This window comes from Acinonyx jubatus, chromosome C2 (assembly GCF_027475565.1).
Source record: "Acinonyx jubatus isolate Ajub_Pintada_27869175 chromosome C2, VMU_Ajub_asm_v1.0, whole genome shotgun sequence".
In the NCBI taxonomy this organism is placed as follows: Eukaryota; Metazoa; Chordata; class Mammalia; order Carnivora; family Felidae; genus Acinonyx; species Acinonyx jubatus.
This window is the reverse complement of record NC_069384.1, coordinates 66,421,305-66,443,233: the sequence shown is the minus strand read 5'-3', so window position 1 is coordinate 66,443,233 and position 21,929 is coordinate 66,421,305. Positions and strand designations below refer to the sequence as shown.

At 36.2% G+C, this 21,929-nt stretch overlaps 2 protein-coding genes across 11 annotated transcripts in view; one reads left to right on the top strand and one right to left on the bottom strand.

Moving 5' to 3' along the window:
- The window catches only part of EAF2 (ELL associated factor 2), a 38,114-nt gene extending 34,331 nt beyond the window's left edge, over positions 1-3,783 (bottom strand). For 2 of the 3 annotated variants that reach the window (XM_053220932.1, XM_015078218.3), the window contains exon 1: positions 3,557-3,783. In XM_053220932.1, the coding sequence (XP_053076907.1) occupies positions 3,557-3,665 (109 nt within the window). In that variant the 5' untranslated portion in view covers positions 3,666-3,783. The remainder of the gene's footprint in view (positions 1-3,556) is intronic. The other variant, XM_053220933.1, reaches the window with a different exon arrangement.
- Positions 3,784-3,887: 104 nt separating this feature from the next.
- The window catches only part of IQCB1 (IQ motif containing B1), a 63,069-nt gene continuing 45,027 nt past the window's right edge, over positions 3,888-21,929 (top strand). Inside the window, exons 1-7 of one of the 8 annotated variants that reach the window (XM_015078232.3) lie at positions 3,888-3,941; positions 4,462-4,519; positions 8,923-9,032; positions 9,265-9,427; positions 11,429-11,558; positions 16,146-16,239; positions 21,290-21,389. In XM_015078232.3, the coding sequence (XP_014933718.3) occupies positions 8,933-9,032; positions 9,265-9,427; positions 11,429-11,558; positions 16,146-16,239; positions 21,290-21,389 (587 nt within the window). In that variant the 5' untranslated portion in view covers positions 3,888-3,941; positions 4,462-4,519; positions 8,923-8,932. Of the gene's footprint in view, positions 4,024-4,461; positions 4,545-4,673; positions 4,699-8,922; positions 9,033-9,264; positions 9,428-11,428; positions 11,559-16,145; positions 16,240-21,289; positions 21,390-21,929 lie in introns of those variants that run through there. The other 7 variants (XM_015078222.3, XM_015078226.3, XM_015078227.3 and 4 more) reach the window with 7 other exon arrangements.

Here is a 21,929-nt window from a genome sequence, read left to right as displayed (position 1 = left end):
TAGTGTCACATAATGTCAGTATCTTCAAAAAAGAATCACAATTACTATCATAAATTTACTTCCTCGTATTTGAACTAATTCAACTAACTTGAAAACCCATATCCTTTCCAATATACCACATTTATCAGAGAAAATTAACTGTAAATATAATTTTATTTTATTTTTTTTTAATTTTTTTTTCTTTTCAACGTTTTTATTTATTTTTGGGACAGAGAGAGACAGAGCATGAACGGGGGAGGGGCAGAGAGAGAGGGAGACACAGAATCGGAAACAGGCTCCAGGCTCCGAGCCATCAGCCCAGAGCCTGACGCGGGGCTCGAACTCACGGACGGCGAGATCGTGACCTGGCTGAAGTCGGACGCTTAACCGACTGCGCCACCCAGGCGCCCCAATTGTAAATACAATTTTAATCCAATTTCTCATTAATGTACTTTCTAATGTTTGCTCACACCAAAGCTTAACAACCACTTTTGTGGGAGTGGCTCTACATGAAGGCTCAATCTTCCTCACTGACCATGAGTTCATCAATTACTGTCAAGCAAAAAGTGGTATCATTTACAAACTTAGGAATTTCAATGTTTATTACCTTATCTAGATAGAAATTGTAAAATTAGAACTAGCCCAAATTCAAAATTTATTCTAGTGGGTCCTGTTACTCAAACTCTTCCACCCAGTGAAGTATCTGCTGCTAAACATTGAGCTTATCACTTACAGAACATCCCATGTCTTCCCTACCACATGCCAGACTATCTTTGTGTTAGGTTTTATTGCCAAGCCTTGATAAATGCTTTTTGAAACTCTAAGTAAATGACACTCATTGGCACTCCTCATACACACATGAATATACCCTTTCAAGGATAATGGTAACTATTATTTATTCTCTATGCACCAAAGACTGTGCCAGGTTGTTTATGCAATCTTATTTAATCCTTACCATTTATATATTAGAAAATGAAGGCTGAAAGTTTAGAGAATGTTCCAAAAGGTACATTACTTATTTGGTAGTGGAGGCCAGAATTCACAACCTGTTTTGTTAAAAATATTAGGCAGGCATACAGAGAAAGACAGATACCATATGGTTTCACTCTTATGTGGATCCTGAGAAACTTAACAGAAACCCATGGGGGAGGGGAAGAAAAAAAAAAAGAGGTTAGAGTGGGAGAGAGCCAAAGCATAAGAGACTCTTAAAAACTGAGAATAAACTGAGGGCTGATGGGGGGTGGGAGGGAGGGGAGGGTGGGTGATGGGTATTGAGGAGGGCACCTTTTGGGATGAGCACTGGGTGTTGTATGGAAACCAATTTGACAATAAACTTCATATATTAAAAAAATATATATTAGGCAGGCATAATTACCCCTGTACATAAACGTAGAATATTACTTTCTCCCAGATTACACTGACTTGAGTGTTTGTTATAAATGAGGTCCATTTGCCCTGTATAAAAGTAAGATTTCTTGTTCTATAGTTTCCATCCCTTACTCTGAGTCATTAAGAGTGAGGATCATAAGGTAGATGAAACTGTCCTCAAGGATAATGATTGGTTTTATTCAAATAAATCTAGAAAGATTCTGCCTGCTTCAACAAGAAAAAAAACTAAGGCCAAAAACTTTTCTAATGTCTTCCACAGCACTAAGCGTGTATTCAAATATCTGGGTATATTGTGATGGTTAGTTCTATGGTTGTTTTGTCTTTTTTTTTTTTTTTTCATTCTTATAGCCAGATCAACTGATTCTCTGACTCTAAAGGCACAATTCCAGCATAGTGAGAACTTTTATAAATGAAAAGCTTTGAAGCACCTGCAGAGAGCCTTTCAAAAGCTGTATTTTATCCTCTTTGTTTGGGATTCATGCCCTTAAAAGAGTATATCCAAATTATGCAAAAATTTGTTCTTAAGCAAATCTTTATAATCTTAAACCTTATGATTTGAAAAATCATTAAAAGGCTACTTTAAACCTGAGAAAGAAGAGGAGAGAGGAGGTACTATTTGCAAGAAAGGCATGGAGAAACCAGGTTATCAGCTTTATCACACTTTTGGAAAATGGAAGTGAAGGAGAGAAACTGCACAGCTAGCACTAGCTGTCTCACTGTGGGTAACCTTGGAGACAGAGAACCGCAAAGCAGAAAAAACAAAGGACACTGTTGAAGATCTGTTGACAAATATTTCCCCTGTTTATTCTACCAACTGGATGTTAATTTTGCTTAACAAAACCCTTTCATAAAATGTAAATATATTCTTGGAGAGTTAAACCCATTGATCTTTATACCTTTACCCTGGGTTACTTTAATTAGATCATCTACAACTTAACCAAACTTCTGGAGAATGTTGAGGGTTTTTTTTTTTTTAATGTTTATTTTTGAGAGAGAGAGTGCAAGCAGGGGAAGGATGGAGAGAAAGAGGGACAGAAGATCCAAAGCTGGCTCTGCGCTGACAGCAGCAACCCTGAGAGATGGGGTTGAAATCATGAACCCAGAGATGATGACCTGAGCCGAAGTCCAACGCTCAACCAACTGAGCCACCAAGGTGTCTCAAGAAAGTTGAGTTTTAATGGGGTGTTTTGATTGAAACACGGAAAATCTCAGAGCAAAGACCATGAAGATCTCTGGGCAGTCTAAGAACACGATGAGTGAGAAAGGTGGAATGATGAGACACTAAAGAAGAACAGGACAGGGGAAAGGAAGTTAAAAAATAGCTACTTTACAATTTTGCCACAGAAAAATAAGAGGTTATGATTCAAAGATCTCAAAGTTTCCTTTCCGCTCTATAATTCTGAGGGTTATTATGCAAAGAATGAAATGTTTTACATACCAAATCATAATATGCTATATTTTCCTTCCTGGAATCTATACCATCCAACTATTAAAGCAAAAGAGATCCTTTTTCTACCTGAACATTACAGAGTGTAATTTACCAGAACTACTTCGAGAGGACAAACAAAAGGGAATCAAAAGGAGAGATCATAGGGAAGTAAATACCTTTCTAAAAAAGAAATGCATAACACACCCTCCAAGACTTTGATAATCAGTATTTGATAGCTGAACGAAATCAGGGGTCCAAAAGAGCTACAGATTACTGGAATGGTTTAGAATACCTACCCAGGAACACACTAAACAAGAACTCTCATCAGTCAGCGACAGAAAAAGTGAAGAAGGGAGGGAATATTTCCCTACCAGCCTCAAGGTACTACCTTCACCCTGCATAATTGTTCGGTCCTTTGCATCCTTCCATCTGTCACCTAACTACCTTCCTATCACCTCTGCATTATACACCAGTCACGTCGTCTCCACAGTCACCCCTGCGGATCTCCTCCACAAAGTTTCCCTTTCTGCTTGTTGGTCTCACTTGAATCTCTCTGCCCAGGGTTTACAACCGACACCTGCTCAACTCTGGCTTCTTCCACGAAACCCCTAGGACTCCAGGCAGGACAGCGGTTAGCGCCGGTACCCCATTCTCCAGCAGAGTAAGGAGGTTTGTGGGATCACAATTCCGAGAAGTTTAATGTCTCCACGTCCCCATCCCCAGAGGTCCCCCTTTCTCCCGGGGATCGTCCTCACTCACAGCGTACAGTGTGGAAGGCGCAGCGCGGCTGCTTCTCGAAACTCTCGCCTAACTTGAGAACCCGCTCGCGATGATCGATGCGCGAGGGTCCCGCAGCTCCATTCATCATTATCCCCTGGCTCTGACTTTACCTCCTACCTCCGCCACCTGCGCCACCTGCGCTCGTCTGCCACCTCATCCTGAAGCAGCTGCACTTGCTGAGGCCAGGGCAGCCACCAGACTCCGCCCCGCGCCCGACGCGCGCGGCCCCCCAGAAGCCTCTCGCGTGCTGATTGGCTGCGTGGAGAAGGGCGCCCCGCCCCCTAGCTCCGAGGATCCTGGTCCCGCCTCCAGACCCCTTCCCGCGTTGCGACGCAAGCCGCCTGGGAAAGGCCGCGCAGCTGAGGTGCGTGGTGGGAGGTGGGCCCTTCGGAGGAACAACGCGAAGACAGGGTGAGGTAACCCGCCTGAGGTGGCGACTGGGGAGAGTGAGAGTCCCGGGTGCTGGGAGGCCTGGTGGGGTTCTGGGCCAAGTATCCCGGTGCTTAGGAGTTCCTAACGGGAGTATCTGTGCCTTTTGTGTGGAGACGTCTAATGGAAACTGAGGCCCGGGGAGGGGCGGAAGCGGGGCACAAGGCCTGGTGTTTTGCCCCAAGGCCTGGTAGCGCGGAAGCTGGGTCTAGAATCCGGGGTGAAGGAGCCTGCGACCTCAGACCTTGAACTTGACTGGAGGCGACGCCGTTACCTCGCCAATCAACTCCTGATTTCTGTTCCAGAGGAAGTTCTCGGGAGTATTAGGATCGAGACGGGATGAAGAGGATGGGGGGGGGGGGGGGGGGAAGATTACAAGTTAGAAATCACGGTGTTTAGGATCAGTTGCAACGAGATTGCATTCGGTAGCCTTCTTTTATTTACTTCCTTCACAGTGATCTTTGGAGGCAGTAAACGGCACGACCAGGAAGACGAAATTCCCAAAAGATCAAGGTCAGAGTTCGTGCTGTGCAACAGGGTAATAGCATTAATAATTGAAAAATACTTTTTTTTTTTTTCCTGTCAAAAGTTCATGAGTTTAATGGTAAAGATGAGGGAAGTGTTATATTAGAAGAGAAGCACCCAAGAGAAAGTTTACAGATGGTTGCCATAATGGGTGGTTGTTTTTCAGGGTAAGTATGTAATCAAACTCTACCCCGTTGCTTAACCTATACCGTAGCCAAATTTGTCAATTTATTTTTCTAGGCAAGTAGGTGAATGTGTTTCCCTAAACCTGTCTGCTTGTGTAAATTCTTTTATAAAGTGTATTCAGACTGTTTGGTGTGGTAATTAAGTGCTTCAGGTTCTGGAGCCAGAATTTTTGGGTTTGAACCCTAGCTTCATACTTTACAGTGTGACTTCATGCAAACTAAAGTATACTCATCGTTAAAATTAGGGGTGGGGGGAATGATAGTGCTTATTCCTTAGAGTTGTTAAGAGGGTTAAATGAATTAATACATGAATGGATTTAAAACAATTCACAGCACATAAAGGTCTCCAAATGGTTATCGTTATTGAAGTATAACTCTATTATCTGGCAACATTTTAGAACCATCCTTGGTTTCTGCTTTCTTTTCTAAATCTTGAATTATTCTAGAAAGTAGGAATTTTGTTTACTGGTAAGAAAACTGGTTCAGAGAAGCCCAGTCCTCTGACTCTCTGGTCTGTTTTCTTATCATCTGTGTCATCTATTTGGCACTTATATATAATTATTTTACATATACGTATATGTGTGTGTGTACTTTTCTTTCCCAACCGACACATGAACAGGGACTCTGTCCTGTATAAAATCTTTGTGATCTATGTATCTAACATAGTGCTCTACACACGTTTGGTGATGATGATAATGTTTCAGTGATCTTTTATTATGTTAGCCAGAGTGCAACAACAGTGCTTTAAGCCTATTTTACATGAAAAAGATTCCAATTAGAAATCTGAGGTTTCCATAATCCTAATAAAGAGAAAAGCAGAGTCAAGAAATTGACTTTCGGAGTGCCCAAAGTTTGTGCATTCATTCATTCTTTCAACATATGTTTATTAAGTACTTACCAGGTATGGGCAAAGGCACTAGTCTAGTCTCTGGGAATATGGCAGTGAACCAGAGAGATAAGAAGGCAGCCACCAAGGATGGTATGAGCTTTGCTGTCATGAAACTTACCTTCTAGTGTGAATTTTCACCAAACGTATTAAAATGAACCAGGTTGTACGAGTCCAGGAATAAAGAAAAAACCAAAAAAAACTAACCAAACAGGTTAATGAACTAAATAGAGTTGGAAAATACCCCAAGTGACATTTCACATTGCTTTGTTTAGGTCTACTGATGACATATTACCTCAGGAATTTATAACAGCTGTATGCATTTGTTCTTTTCCACAAATCTATATCCTCATCTAACTTAAAAAATATTGTTATATTTCTGTCTTACACCATTCACAAATAACTTAAATGTGTATTGAATATATAAAGATATAAGTAAATGAAGATCTAACTAAAACAAACCCATAAACGCACCAGAAAAAAGTTGAGACTATATTTTATTTATTTATTTATTTTTAAATTTTTATTTAATTTATTTTTGTAATTTACATCCAAGTTAGCATATAGTGCAACAGTGATTTCAGGAGTAGATTCCTTAATGCCCCTTACCCATTTAGCCCATCCCCCCTCCCACAACCCCTCCAGTAACCCTCTATTCTCCATATTTAAGAGTCTAAGAGACTGTATTTCAACTCTTAGGGTTAAGGAGGACCCTTCTAAGAATGATACCAAAGTAGAAGTCATAGAGGAAAAGATTGTTATATTCGACTACTTGAAAATTGTGAAACTGTGGTGAAAACACCATAATGAAACTTAAAAAAAAATAAATGACGTAAATTGTTTACACCTAGTATAAAAGATAAAGGTTCATATCCATATATGAAAAGCTGAAAGCTTCTACAAAAGAATAATCCAGTAGGAAAATTGTTGAAGGATATGAATAGAAAATATATGAAAGAAGAAACAACCAGTGAACATGAAATGTGCCTAACTTGTCTAATAATCAAAGCAATACAAATTAAAGATGATATCATTTTCCATCTAGTAGATTGGTAGAAATGTATAAGATAGCAGTATGTATCAGTGAGGGCATAGTAAAAAGAACACCGTCATATGTTGTTAGAGGAAGTATAATTTGAAACACATATTTCAAAGAAAAATTTGGTACCATCTAATCAAAATTTTAAAAATTTATATCCTGCCACCCAGCCATCTGACTTCAAGGGAAATTCATCCTGCAAGATACTAGCATGAGTGCATAAAGATGTGTACATTCATAGTCATTGCAGCATTGCTGGTAATAGCATACTCTGAATGACCTCCAATAGAGGGAATGGTTTAAATATATTTTGATGCACTCTTACAAAGGAAGATAGCATAATGCAACCATTGGGAAGAGTGAGATAACTGTATCCACTCTCTTGGGAAGTAGTATGCCTACTGTGTGACAGGAGTGACACCAGGAGTTTAGCTGGACTTTCTTTGAAATATTTTCAGAAAATTTATATTTTAGTGATTTATATTTTACCTAAAAAGGATGACATTTCGATGCTTATTTTATGGCCAACTCCTCAATATAAAGGGCAGTTTTGGTGCCAATTTTGAAGAATAATACCTAAAAATAAGTGAGTTAAAAGTATGTCATCTGTGTTTTTTATTATTTTACATGGAAGGGAATATAATGAACATTGTATCTAAAACCACAGACTTTGGAGTCAGACTGATCTGGATTTGAATACGTACTCCACCAGATGCTGGTGGAACCATGATAGGTTCCTTCAAAGTTTATTTTTCATATCTGTAAAATGAGATGATTACAGCCTCTACCTCATAGTCTTGTGAGAAGTAAGATAATGTGTGCAAAAGCACTTAGTACAGTGCTTAGTTCATAGTAAAATACTTAATATATGTTGGCTTTTATTGTAAGTGAAGATTGTACTTTTTGTTAAATGATACCGTTGAGCTTTGAGTGTGGTAAACAGCAAATTGAATTGGGGTGTGTCTTATATTTAATTTTAAGGTAATTGATTTTATGGTGATGAAAAAGAATGAAATCTTGCCATTTGTAACAACTTGGTTGGCACTGGAGGGTATTATGCAAAGCAAAATAAGTCAGAGAAAGATAACACATGATTTTACTCATGTGTGGAATTTGAGAAACTTAACAAGACCTTAGGGGAAGGGAAGGAACAAGAAGAGAAGAGACAGGGAGGCAAACCCTAAGAGAACAAACTGAGGGTTGATGGGTGGGTGGGCAAAATGGGTGATGGACATTAAGGAGGGCACTTGTTGGGATGAGCACTGAGTGTTGTATGTAAGTATGAATCACAGGATTCTACTCCTGAAGCCAAGACTACACTAATATGAGGATAATAATAATAATAACAAAGATAATTTGATTTACTATGCTATTTATTAATAAGCTTTTGTTATCTTATAATTATGTCCCATTTCTGAGTTGTGTGTTGAGGATCCCCAAGACCAACCCAAGGTTCAGTGATTCACTGGGAGGGCTGACACCTCTTAGGATATAGTCGTATTTGTGGCTGTGATTTACAGTGAAGGGATACAAAGCAAAATCAGCAAAGAGAAAAGGCAAATGGGGCAAAATCCAGAGGAAAACAGGTGCAAATTTCCAAAAGTCTTCTCCCAGTAGGTTCGTATAGGACACACTTAATTCTTCCTATAATGAACTGTCACATTTTGAAGTGTTGTCTACCAGGGAAGCTCACTAGATACTCAGTGATAAGGGTCTTTATTGGAGGTGGTCATATAGGCATCGTCTACTACCAAGTACCAGAATTCCAAGCTTTTGGAATGAGAGCAGGCATTCTGCATAAATCACATTGTTTTCACAAACACTTTAGGTACAGTGAGCCACTCTTGTTAGGGAATGGTGGAAACCCTTCTGAAATCCAAGTTCACCAGCCAAGGGCCAACTTTGTCTCAAGCTATGTTAGCTCTTTTCTGCACATTCAGTGTCTCTTTTATGATCAAAGAAATTAATTTCTATCCCAGGATTATTGTGCAGATTAGAGAGAGTGAATGTGGAGTATCTAGCACTGTTCCTGACTCCTAGTGCGTGATAAATAATACCTGCTGTAGCTGTCATAGTAAGTTATAGGAGTCTCTAGCTCTTTATAGGTATTCCAATTAGAAACATTAGAATCTCCTGTAAGGAAGAAATCGAAAAATCTATCCTTCACTTCTCAAAGCAAACAAAACAAATTTTATATTGAAACTATTTTTCAAACATTATTTAGGGAGCAAATGTTTTAGGGCTGTTTGACCTTTATCTTTCTGATTCTGTTAAAATATAGGCGATAAGAAATGAAACCAACAGGTACAGACCCAAGGATCTTATCTCTAGCTGCCGAAGTTGCAAACAGTCCTGAGCAGAACGTCCCTATTATACTGTTGAAGTTAAAAGGTAAGAAAATCTTTTTGTGATTGGCTAACACTATTTAAGGAACAAAACAATTCCATCATGGGTATAGTTTTAGCATTTGTTTCTGATTTGTTCAGAAAAATCTTAACATTGTGATAAGAAAGTGCTATGTTTCCTTTTTAAAGTAATTTTAGTTATTATTCAAACTATAAAAATACAAAAGTCTTGGATTTATTGAGCAGAAATAAGTATATCTTCTTTCCTTTTGCCTTAGAAATAATAAACAACACACCTTTAGGAAGCTCAGAGTTGAAGAAAATAAAACAAGATATATATTGTTATGACCTCATTCAGTATTGCCTTTTGGTCCTCAGTCAAGATTGTTCTCGAATCCAGGGTGGTTGGACTACAATTTCCCAGCTTACACAGATATTAAGGTAAAATGAAGCAATGAGTCCTCCTGTTCTTGAGGGATATAGTAGTAAATTCTTATTTTCAACATTTGCTTCTCTTTATTCATCTGCTTAACAAGAATTGGCAACCTTCTGTGGTAGGTTATGGTTGTACTTTTCCTCCTTTATACCATATCTTACTCTTTGTAACTGTATTTGTGAATATTTCACTATCTAAAATTTTGCTACCTAAGTCCTGTGAAGATGGTGATCATGTCTTTTGCTCACCACTGAGTCCCAAGTACTTAACAGACTCTTTATTCACTAAGGAATATATGAAGAAATGAAGATTTTTAAGGCACTGGCTCTATACTGGAAAAACTTACAGTAGACATGGGATGACAGTCATGTGACTTTATCATACAAGGCCAAATGAAATAGGTGCTAAGATGAAAGATGTAAGCAAAGTACTATAGGAGAACAGATACAAAAGCTAGTCATTTTATGTTGTATTGATTTAGCTATCTCAATTGTATATTTCATTAGGTAACCAAAATCCTGTCCATAAAATTTAGAAGATCAAAATCTTTTATTTTTAAAGGAGATAATAAAATAAACCAGTTGTTCTCAGTGCCTAAGCCACTTTCTAATTAAGTAACTAAACACCTGTATTACTAATTGGACTCTTACCTTTCAAAACTGCTCATTCCTAATTTGTTACTACATAAAGGCTGGATTCAATGTGTATAGTTAGAAAAAACTATTAACAGATACACATATCTTAGTGGAATCCAAGTCTTAAGAAATCCCCACGTATGGGGTGCCTGGGTGGCTCAATTGGTTGAGTGTCCAGCTTCAGCTCAGGTCATGATCTCAGTTTGTGGGTTTGAGCCCCACATCGGGCTCTGTGCTGACAGCTTAGAGCCTGGAGCCTGCTTTGAATTCTGTGTCTCCCTTTCTGTCTGCTCCTCCCCCGCTCATGCTCTGTCTCTCTCCTTCAAAAATAAATAAAAACATTAAAAAAAAATCCCCATGTTTGTGCATATACAAAAAACATAATTTTTTAAATTAATGTCCACAATCAAAGTAGGTACTCTTAAATAATTTTTAGGAACGAAAGTAAAAAGAGAAACTGATACATGTGAATGTTTGTCCATAAATTTTAGGATTGATGTGCAAAAACAAAAGTACATTGAGTGTTAACCAGCTAAATTTTAGCATACTCATATGTAGTCACTATTGCTTATCAGTGTCATCTTCACATGTTGAAAAGCCTCTAACAGCAGTGTTTACTCATTAGAGATCAGTCTTGGGTGGGGGACTCTTGTTAGTATTAGTCTACACCAATACTTTTTATTATCAAGAGCTTTGAATATACCCATTTCATAACTAGGGAGTGACTTTTATGTGAAGTTTCAAGAGGACTCATTTCTCTAAATGACTTTATCTACTTTAACATAAATTGTAAAGTGTCCCTAATAAAGCAAGGTTTTTGTGGTTTACTCTTCTCATATAAGGAATGTGTAGTCAGATATTTTGCAGTTTAAGAAAATAGATCTATTGGAGAGTAGAATTGGTATTAGAGTATTTGATTTCTTCATCTGTCCCTTGTAGACTAATCCTACCCTGGGTATTTTTCAGCTATCAGATGTCTCAAAGGTATCAACACAAATGTTTTTCATGAATTAGACTCCCAAGGTATTGTATTGCTTTTAGAGTGTTTATAGCTCATTCACTGAAAACTTGCCTTGTTTCTCTTTATTGTGAATCAGGTGTATTTTGTTTCCCCGAAAAGCTGACAAGTAGGTTTTTAGGACATATGAGTCCTAGCTCTCAGTACAGACAAAGTTCTGTACTTACTTCTCCAGACTTACTTCTCCAGAAAGTTGTAATGTTAATTTTCCAGCAAAAGTTCTTTATTGGCTTGACAACAAAAGAGATAACTAAAAATTCTCATTAAGGCACAGTGTTGTCTATAGAAGCTCTAGCATTCAACTGAAATTTATAATTAACACAAACAGTCACAGACTTGTGCTCTTATTTTAGTCATTGCTGTGTGGGCTTGGAGCCAGGAGAAGATGCAGAGGAATTTTACAATGAATTGCTTCCATCAGCTGCAGAAAATTTTCTGGTTTTGGGGAGGCGATTGCAAACATGTTTCATCAATGCAGCTAAGGTATATGTGTTTATTCAGGATTTTAATAGCCAAAATTCTTGAGAAGATGTTCCACATTATTTTTCACATGTGCAGTATTTGGCTGAAAGTACAATTAGAATAGTGGATCCAAACATTTTTGAAATTATAACCAAAAAAGCCTCTATGTGTGAAATTTTAAAGTGCTGGCTGAAGTATACCATATGACTTTTTGAAGAATCTGCTTTGCTTCTCAACTTTGAGCAGCACCCATAGACATTTATTTCCATAGCATCTTTCTAAAATACACCCACTTAACAGTAGAGGAAAGTATTGTTCTGTGGCCCAGCACTTTTCTAATAGCTTCTGTGGCACAGAACAATAAAGGTGAACTTTCTGTTTGATCTTTCAGATCTTCTGTAGTCAAAATATTTCAACTCAAACATAGGGCTTACTAAGTCCAGCAAGTATTTCTTGGGTGGATTGTGCTAAATGCTGTATGTACTATTTTTTTTTTAACCCACAGATTACTTAGAAATATGTTGCTTAATATCCAAATATTTGAGAATTTTAAGGTTTTTATTCAAATTCCAGTTAGTTAACATGCAGTGTAATATTAGTTTCAAGTGTACAGTTTAGTGAGTCAACTTTCCATCTAACACCTGGTGCTCATCACAAGTGCACTCCTTAATCCCCATCACCTATTTAACCCATCCTCCCACCCACCTCCCCTCTGGTAACCATCAGTTTATTCTCTATAGTTGAGTCTTTCTTGGTTTGCCCCTCTCTTTCCCTCCATGATTGTTTTATTTTTAAATTCCACATATGAGTGAATTTTCTTGATATTTTATTGTTACTAATTTCTACTTTAATTCTATTGTGGTCAGATAACATACTCTATCATTTCAATCCTTTGACATTTTTTTCGAACTTGTTTTATGGCCCTTTTATCTTGGTGAATGTTTCATTACAAGCAGTCCTTGCTTTGCACAGTGCTATCTTGGTTGAAACTCATGCATATCAGAAACATGTAAAGATTTTGATATGGCACAAGTTTCATTTAACATGGTACCATGCAAAAAGTAAGGACTGCCTATATACTTGAATGTGAACTCTGTTTGTTGTGTGGAATGTTCTGTGAATATCAGATCAATTTAGTTATAATACTTAAAGAAGTTGTAAGTGTACACAGCTGAAACTTCTTTATCTTGTAATATTTCTTGGCTATATGTACATTTGGCCTACTGCTATATTAAATTTTGAACAGATTAACAACTTTTGGAAGTTATGAAGAAAAATAACTAGGTCATCATGGGATATTAAATTTCATTTGAGGTGCTTTAAGTATAAAGAATAGACATAGTCTTATACTTAACACCTAACACCTAGGCTAATAAAGTTGGCAAGATATTTAGATGTTTCTTTAGGAAACATAAGACAGCTCTATTTTTAATTTAAAAAACAACAAATTAAAAAATTATGAATGAAATTGAATGAGACATACAATATGGATGAGATAGTAGTTTGAGTATAAGAAGTATTGTTGACAGGGGCACCTTGGTGGTTCAGTTGGTTAAGCATCCAACTTCGGCTCAGGTCATGATCTCGCAGTTTGTGAGTTCGAGCCCCATGTTGGGCTGTGTGCTCTCAGCTCAGAACCTGGATCCAGCTTTGGATTCTGTGTCTCCCTCTCTCCCTGCCCCTCTCCTGCCTATACTGTGTGTGTGTGTGTCTCTCAAAAATAAGTAAACATTAAAAAAATTTTGTTTTAAACTATTGTTGACAGAGAATTTAACTTAGTAGTGGAGTATATAGGCTTTCTATGTAATAGGTCACAAATTCTTCCAGCATCTCCATTGGCATTTTGAGGTTGGTAGCAATAAATAAATTTTATATATTTCTAGACTTAATTCAAGTCAGTTAAAGCAGCACAAACTATGGGAATTTGTGTTAGACTTGATTTCTTTTCCTGGCTGTGCCACAAATTAACTATGAGTTCTTGGGCAGATGACTTGATTTCACTGTACCTGTTTTCTCCTTTGTAAAATGATTTCTTTTTTCTTTTAAATTAAAAAAAAATTTTTTTTAACGTTTTATTTATTTTTGAGATCGGGAGAGACAGAGCATGAACAGGGGAGGGTCAGAGAGAGGGAGACACAGAATCTGAAACAGGCTCCAGGCTCTGAGCTGTCAGCACAGAGCCCGACGCGGGGCTTGAACTCACGGACTGCGAGATCATGACCTGAGCCGAAGTCGGCCGCTTAACCGACTGAGCCACCCATGCACCCCTTCTTTTAAATTTTTTTAAGGTTTGTTTATTTTTGAAGGAGAGACAGAGTGTGAGTGGGGGAGGAGCAGAAAGAGAGGGAGACACAGAACCTGAAACAGGCTCCAGGCTCTGAGCTGTCAGCACAGAGCCCGACGATGGGGAGGCTCGAACTCACAAACTGTGAGATCATGACCTGAGCTAAAGTCAGACCCTTAACTGACTGAGCCACCCAGGCATCCCTGTAAAATAATTTCTATCTCATGAATATCTCAGACCACTAAGACAGCTTTATGTTTTCTTGAGAGTATTTTTATTTAATATTAGGGGCAATAGTAATTACGGTCTTTTCATTTATATAGTCCTTTAAAACTTGTCATAATACTTTCCTATTCTTTATTATGGTATTTGTATAGAAACGAAAACTCCTTCAGTAATACATTAAAGGGGGTAAACTACAGCAAAAGAGGGCCATTTTACCACAGAACAAAATGAAAATAGATAAAAAGGAGATTACAGGGGTGTCTGGGTGGCTCAGTCGGTTAAGCATCCAACTCTTAATTTTGGCTTAGGTCATGTTCCCAGGATGGTGGGATCGAGCCCCATGTCAGACTCTGTGCTGAGTATGGAGCCTGCTTAAGATTCTCTCTCTCTCTTTCTCAAATAATAAAAAAAAAAGATTACAAGAAAACTGAATTTATGAGTTTTATCTACCTAAGTGTTTCCCAATCAAAAAAATATTGGGGGCACCTGGGTGGCTCAGTCAGTTAAGCATCCAACTTTGGCTCATGTCACGGTTCACTGGTGAGTTTGAGATGTGCCTTGGGCTCTGCACTAACAGTGTGAAGCCTGCTTGGATCCTCTGTCTCCCTCTCTCTGCCCCTCCCCTGCTCATGTGCTCACATGTGTGCTTTTTCTAAAAAATAAATAAACATTAAAAAAAAAAAAGCCAAACTCATTGTCTAAAGAACCAAACACATTAAAAAAAAATTTTTTTTTAATTAGCTAACATATAGGTATTAGATCACATGGTGGGACATACACAGAATGATCTGGCCTGAACTGCAAACTGGTTAAAATATACACACGTACACATACATTTACATATTGCCATAAGAAAAATACCTACCCCAAAATTTTGAAGTGACTTAGGGTAAATTTTGTTAACCAGTCTCAGAAGACATGAATTTATGGGTGGCATTATCTAATGGTTTTTTAAGGAAAAAAGGAAGTCTAAAGGCTCTGCACTATTCTTTGAGATTGACAACAATGAAGATTACCACGCTCTTTCTGCTGTGTCTTTTGGTGAAACCGGCAAAGGCACTTTACTGGACTAAGTATTTGTTGACCTAATGCGACATTTCTTTCTTTTTTAGATTTTGGTTTTTTTTATTGTTGTTGTATTTAAGTTAGCACATGTCTATTTAAGCACCTACCTAACCCTGTGCTAAAATAATAGGAAGAAAATGCTTTTATTATTATAATAATCATTGCAATCATAATGCCTTTGCTGTTGTGATCATTACTTTTGTGTTAGAGTACAAATGTTTAAGACCTGGGTAAGATTAGTGGCCTTTATACAACTTTCCACTGAAGTTACATGGCCAGTAAATGACAGAATTGTGAACAAAATCTGTTTCTTATTTGCTATTATGACATATATTCTAATCTACTAATCACCCTATTTTCCAGAAAGGAAGAATCAGAAAAATTGTCATTTATTTGTAGAATAAATACTGATTGAACACTTACTATGTTTGGAACTGTTTTAGACACTGAGTGTCTAATGGAGAGCCAAGTAACTTGGTCTCTGCTCTCATGGAGTTATAGATTAGAAGCTGCAACTGAAATGTGCTAATAATAATGCTTTATATGCTGACATCTACATTTGCATATAACTGATTTTCAAACCTAACTGCATAATCAAATCAGCCACCTAACTTTGTAAAAATACAGATGTTCAGACTTTGACTTTGGAGATTCAAATTGTTTGGGTTAAAGCCTGTACATGGATATACTATATTTAATTTAAAAAAAAAGCTCCACAGTGATTCTGATGCATAGCCAGTGTTGAGAAATCCTAATATATCAACTTGTAGTTCTTATACAGTTTATATATTGTCTCATTTGACCTCTGGGTAACAACCATTTATCTAGTAAGTAGAGTAGGTAGGTATCACCAGCCTGTAACACAAGTTTTATAAATTAAGAAACTAAAGGCTACAAGATCATAAATAACTAAGTAAGATCCAACAACCAGGGTCTCTTGATTCCCCCTGAGAGAAGTTTCTCTTCTTTTTTTTTTTAAATAAAGCAATTACAGAAAAGTAAATTGGGTTTGTGTGTGTGTTATGTGTATTAAGGGTGAAGAAAAAGATGAATTACTACGCTTTTTCCAAATTGTGACTGATTCTCTCTTCTGGCTTTTGGGAGGCCATGTTCAACTCATCCAAAATGGTAAGAGAAAAGATTTTTAAGGTAACTGATAATCATTGTAAAGTACCTGCTAACAGCTTTTTTTTTTCTAAAAATAAATATCTCATTAACTATACAGATAACCACAGTTAAATGAAACTACGTTGAAATAACCACACACACAAAAAAATAAAAGCCCATCTGTACATTCCAGTTTTAAATAGTCAGCATTGACGATGTGAATATTAAGGAGAAAATTGCTTAAATATTATTTAAATATAATTTTTTCTTAGCTCTTTCTATTTAGCAAATCAAAGATAAGGATTAATGATAATTTTTTAATTTTTTTTAAAGTTTTATTTTTTAATTTACATCCAAGTTAGCATATAGTGCAACAATGATTTCAGGAATAGATTCCTTAATGCCCCTTACTCATTTAGCCCATCCCCCCCCCACAACCCCTCCAATAACCCTCTGTTCTCCATATTTAAGAGTCTCTTATGTTTTGTCTGCTTCTCTGTTTCTATATTATTTTTGCTTCTCTTCCCTTATGTTCCTCTGTTTTGTATCTTCAAGTCCTCAAATTAGTGAAGTCGTATGCTATTTATCTTTCTCTGACTAATTTTGCTTAGCATAATACCCTCTGGTTCCATCCACATAACTGCAAATGACAAGATTTCATTCTTTTTGATTGCCGAGTAATACTCAGCAGGTATACTTGTGTGTGTGTGTATGTGTGTGTATATATATACATATATATATATATACACACACATACACATACACCACATCTTCTTTATCCATTCATCCATCGATGGACATCTGGGCTCTTTCCCTACTTTGGCTATTGTTGATAGAACTGCTGTAAACATTGGGGTGCACGTGCCCCTTCGAAACAGCACACCTGTATCCCTTGGATAAATACCTACTAGTGCAATTGCTGGGTCATAGGGTAGTTCTATTTTTAATTTTTTGAGGAACCTCCATACTGTTTTCCAGAGTGGCTGCACAAATTTGCATTCCCACCAGCAGTGCAAAAGAGATCCTCTTTTTCTGCATCCTCGCCAATATCCGTTGTTGCCTGAGTTGTTAATGTTAGCCATTCTGACAGGTGTGAGGTGGTATCTCATTGTGGTTTTGATTTGTATTTCCCTCATGATGAGTGATGTTGAGCATTTTTTCATGTGTCGGTTGGCCATCTGGAAGTCTTCTTTGGATGATAATTTTAACAACTTAGGGAAAAAGTTTTTTCTAAGCTCCAAAGATTGCATCTGTATTTTAGATTTAGTGTGAGAGAAATCCCTATGTACAGAGCATATATGATTTAATTCATAGCCTAACTATTCATGTAGGAGTAAGCTTTTATATATTGACATTTTACTGAACTTGATATTTTATAGGATATTTCTACACTTGAGAAATATAAACATGTGTTTTATGTTTTCTTAAGACTGGGGAAGTAATCTTTAATGATAATTGTGGCAACATTCTATCCTTTTGAAAGATTTAATCTAAGATAAATGTAACTATAAGAAAAATATAAGAACACTGACTTTTTTTAGAAGGTGAAAATAGAATTGAATTTTTAATTTAATTTTTTCAGAATACTATGCATGCACATAAAGAATCAAATAGTTCTACAAGGATTGTTAAAAACAAACCCTAGCCCTTGTGCCTCACTTCATTTCCCATTTTCCAAAGGCAGCAACTAATTATTGCAACAATTATTGCAACTAATACTTTGGGTGGTTATATCCTTTTGAAACTAAGTAGACCCAGAAACCAGGTCCTCTGAAACCCTGATGAATAGTCTCTCTCCCACTCTCTCTCTCTCTCTCTCTTTTTTTAAATACTTAGTTACTTCCTTTTCTTTTAAAGCATTATCTATTAATTTCCCATTATGAAACAAATATTATAAAGTTCTCAATTTAAACAACTGTTTTACCAAAAATATAAAGTACTTAGTTTTACTATACTATAATGGGTGGTAAAAGGCCTAGTAAAATGAGAGATAGCAAGAGAGAGAATACTTGAATAACTTTTAAAATATGCTGTTTTTTTCTTCCAGAAATAGTAATGACAACAAATGTGACTGTTCCTCAGGTTATTCTGTAGATTTAAAATATCAATAAAGTTTGTATTAAAACTAAATTACATGGTTGTGAGATTCATATACAAAAAAAATAAATGGGTACAAAATTGGGGTCTCCTATAACCTTTCTCTCTAAAAAGAATTAGCTCTTACAGAAATGGCAGACTAAAGGTCTGAGACAGAAAATATGCAAGGTAAGCCTGAAGTATTTTGTATAGCAGATAGAAAGGAAGCAAGCAAAATTTATTGGGATTATAAAAAATAAAACAAGTTAATAAAAACACACACACACACAAAATTTATTGGGATTCTGTGAAAAGGATTCAGGAGCCAAAATAAGGAGGCTTCTATTAGCCAAAAGTGGGAAATTAGAACAGTAATAAGGATAATAACTACTGAGGATAAAAATATATCAACTATTTAAAAAATTACCATTAGAGTCTACTAGGGAACCAATTCATTTTGAAAACTGGTAAATGAAGAATCCAGAGTTTCTCTTGCCTTTTCTTATGTCTTGATGAGGAGAAATTTCTCTTTATAAAACTATTCCAATAGGTGAAAAAGGTAAGATAGATATTGCCATTGTACAACTGTTAGTAAGTGAACAGATTTAGGAATTAATCATCCATCACTGTCAAAATTTGAGAAGTACCTCCTAATGGCTCAGCATAACCTCACATATGAAATGTAGATGTCAAAAATTCAAACCTGAATCATTTTGATCCTCTAGCTCCAATGACCCATTTATAGAAGGTCAGAGAAACACTAAATTACACCCCAGGAATGCAGTTAGCAAATCTAGACTATGGGAACCTCCTAAGACAATTGATACAGTTTTGTCAACAAATAAATTGTAAGAAAAAAAAGAATCCATAGTTTAAAAGAAATTTGAAAGATAACCAGTTACTATGTATAATATTTGTAATTGTGGAACTTATTTATATCTTGATTCAAACAAACTTTAAAAATCCACAAAATAATTGGAAATTGGAGCACTGATTGGATATCTGATAAAATTAAATCATTATTCGGGGCTTCTGAGTGGCTCCATCGGTTGGGCGTCCGACTTCGGCTCAGGTCTTGATCATGATTTCATGGTCAGGTCATGATCTCATGAGCCCCGCTCAGAGCCTGGAGCCTGTTTCAGATTCTGTGTCTCCCTCTCTCCCCCTCCCCTGCTCACGCTCTGTCTCTGTCTCAAAAATTAATAAACATTAAAAAGAAAAACATTATTCAGTTTAGATATGGTTATGTTTTATTTTTTAATCATATCTTTTGGGAGTATATGTTGAAATATTTGTGGATAAAATAATTGATGTATTGGATTAGCTCAAAATAAAATGGGAGGCTGGAGGTGGATAGGCTAGGTGAAAGATGATTGGTCATAAGTTGATCATTGTTAAAGTTGAATGCATGTAGAATCATGATATTATTCTCTCTACTCTTGTGAAGGTTTGAAGCATTCATTATAAGAAGGTTAATTAAATGGGCACAAGTATTTTTGTTTGGGGGACCAAATAGTTATCTCACACTCAATAAAAACAACTACACTTGAAAAACAGAACAGAGGCTCCAAAAATAAATTATGTAATAATATAAAACAGTGTAAAAATAAAATGGAATGACTAAAATTATTTTAGCATGACTTTTTCCAGTATAGAAAAAAGATAAGCTCATACACACACACACACACACACACACACACACTGCATATCACGAGTTCAGTGAATTCAGAATTACAAAGAGTTACTAAGGGCAAGGCATAGTCAGTTAAGCATCTGACTTTGGCTCAGGTCATGATCTCACAGTTCGTGAGTTCTAGCCCTACTTTGAGTGAGCTGGAGCCCTGCTTTGGGTGAGCACAAGCCCCACTTCAGTTGAGTCCTGCTTCTGTCTCTCTGTCTCCCCCTCACTCACTTACACGCGCTCTCTCTCTCTCTCTCTAAAATTAATTAATTAAAGAGTTACTAATAAAACATCTTTAAGTAGACAAAAAGGAAATAATATACTTATTCCAGTTATAAAAAAGAAGTCTTTTACTGTTGAAGTAATAGGAAATAAGAAGCTATAGAAATATTTAATAGTGGAATTTTTTTTTGAAGTTGCTAAATGTTAAAAAAATTGATGTTTAGTAAAATATTGAAATATTGGACTTTGTAAATGGAAAAACAGTAATTAGTATGTGAAAGAAATCAATATCTTCTTTCAGGAGAAAGAAGAGGCAAAGAGTAAAGTTGTTTTGTGGAAGCTAGGATAGTATTCACAGAATTGCCTTGCCTGCACACCTGATCCCACTTTAATTGTAATTCTGATCAGTTAATGGAGAAGGGAGTAGAAACTGACATTTACTGGGAACCTATTCAGTAGGGTAGGTTGTAGGACATTCAGCAGTAGTCTATGAGAGAGCTATTCTTGTATTACAGTTGAAGAAATGGGAGTTCTGAGAGGTTAAGCAACTTACAGAAGCATCCAGTGTCAGGTCTTCAAAACTGGCTTCTCAGAACCTAAAAATTATAAACCAATAAAAACAAACGTTGTTTTGTAAATGATAATTTCATTATTATTTAAGACAAAATGTTAGCAAACATGGTATATTATATAACAATTGTTTTAAGGATGTAAGCCACTGTTTACAGTCACATGTACCATTTCCATTCCTTCATATTCTCTTTTCTTCACAGGAAATTTGATTTTATTCACTGAAGTTTATTGCTAGAAAGATTCGAATTTAGGATATGTTTTGTTTTATTTCTCATTTAATGGGAGATAACAGTAGAGTCTTAGGGTAGTATTTGTGGATGCTTTCTGTTTATAACTTTCATAAAATGGAATCACTTTTTTATGGTTACTGAAACTGCCCATCTTAAAATCTTCTTTATTGTAAAGTATACAAAGGCAGGTATTTTAGTAGAAATGGTCATGCTTGGATTTGGTTTTAAAAATAAATGAATCTTGATTGTATCATAGAATCTTTGTTTTAATTTTTTTCTCTTCTTTTAGTACTACAAAGTGATCATTTCTTACACTTACTGCAAACTGACAACCTTCAAATAGGATCTACAGTCATGACTATGCTACAGAACATACTACAAATCAACAGGTGATTTGGTTTTACAAAGTGTTTATTAAAGTATTTATAATTTTTAACTTTTGGTACAGAAGCATTACCAGTTTTATTCCAATTTTGCTGAAATCATCAATTACTTATGACTTGTACATGATACTTCAAGAACTCTGTTACTACCATTGTCTTTCAGAAAAAAGAATATAAAATACCATAAAAGACTGGAAATTAATTATTGAATTGGTATCTCAGAGCTTAAGAAGTTTGTAGACAAATCTCAGGCTTAGAGAAGAAATATTTATGATGCTATCTGAACAAAAATATTGAGACCACAATAAAAAAATGCTTAATCATATATTTATTTAGCAAACTGCAAGCTTACCATTATGCCAGGTGCTTTTCTTAGAATGGCATAAAAGAACTGATAGACAGTTTTTCCAGATTAAAATGGAAAAAGAATTATACACAGTTATAATAATTGATTCTTCCAGTTCAGTATGGATTTATTAAATGTCTAAAGTGTCAACTATGTGTCTGTCATTGGGTTCCCAAAGTTGATTAAGATAAAAAATTTGC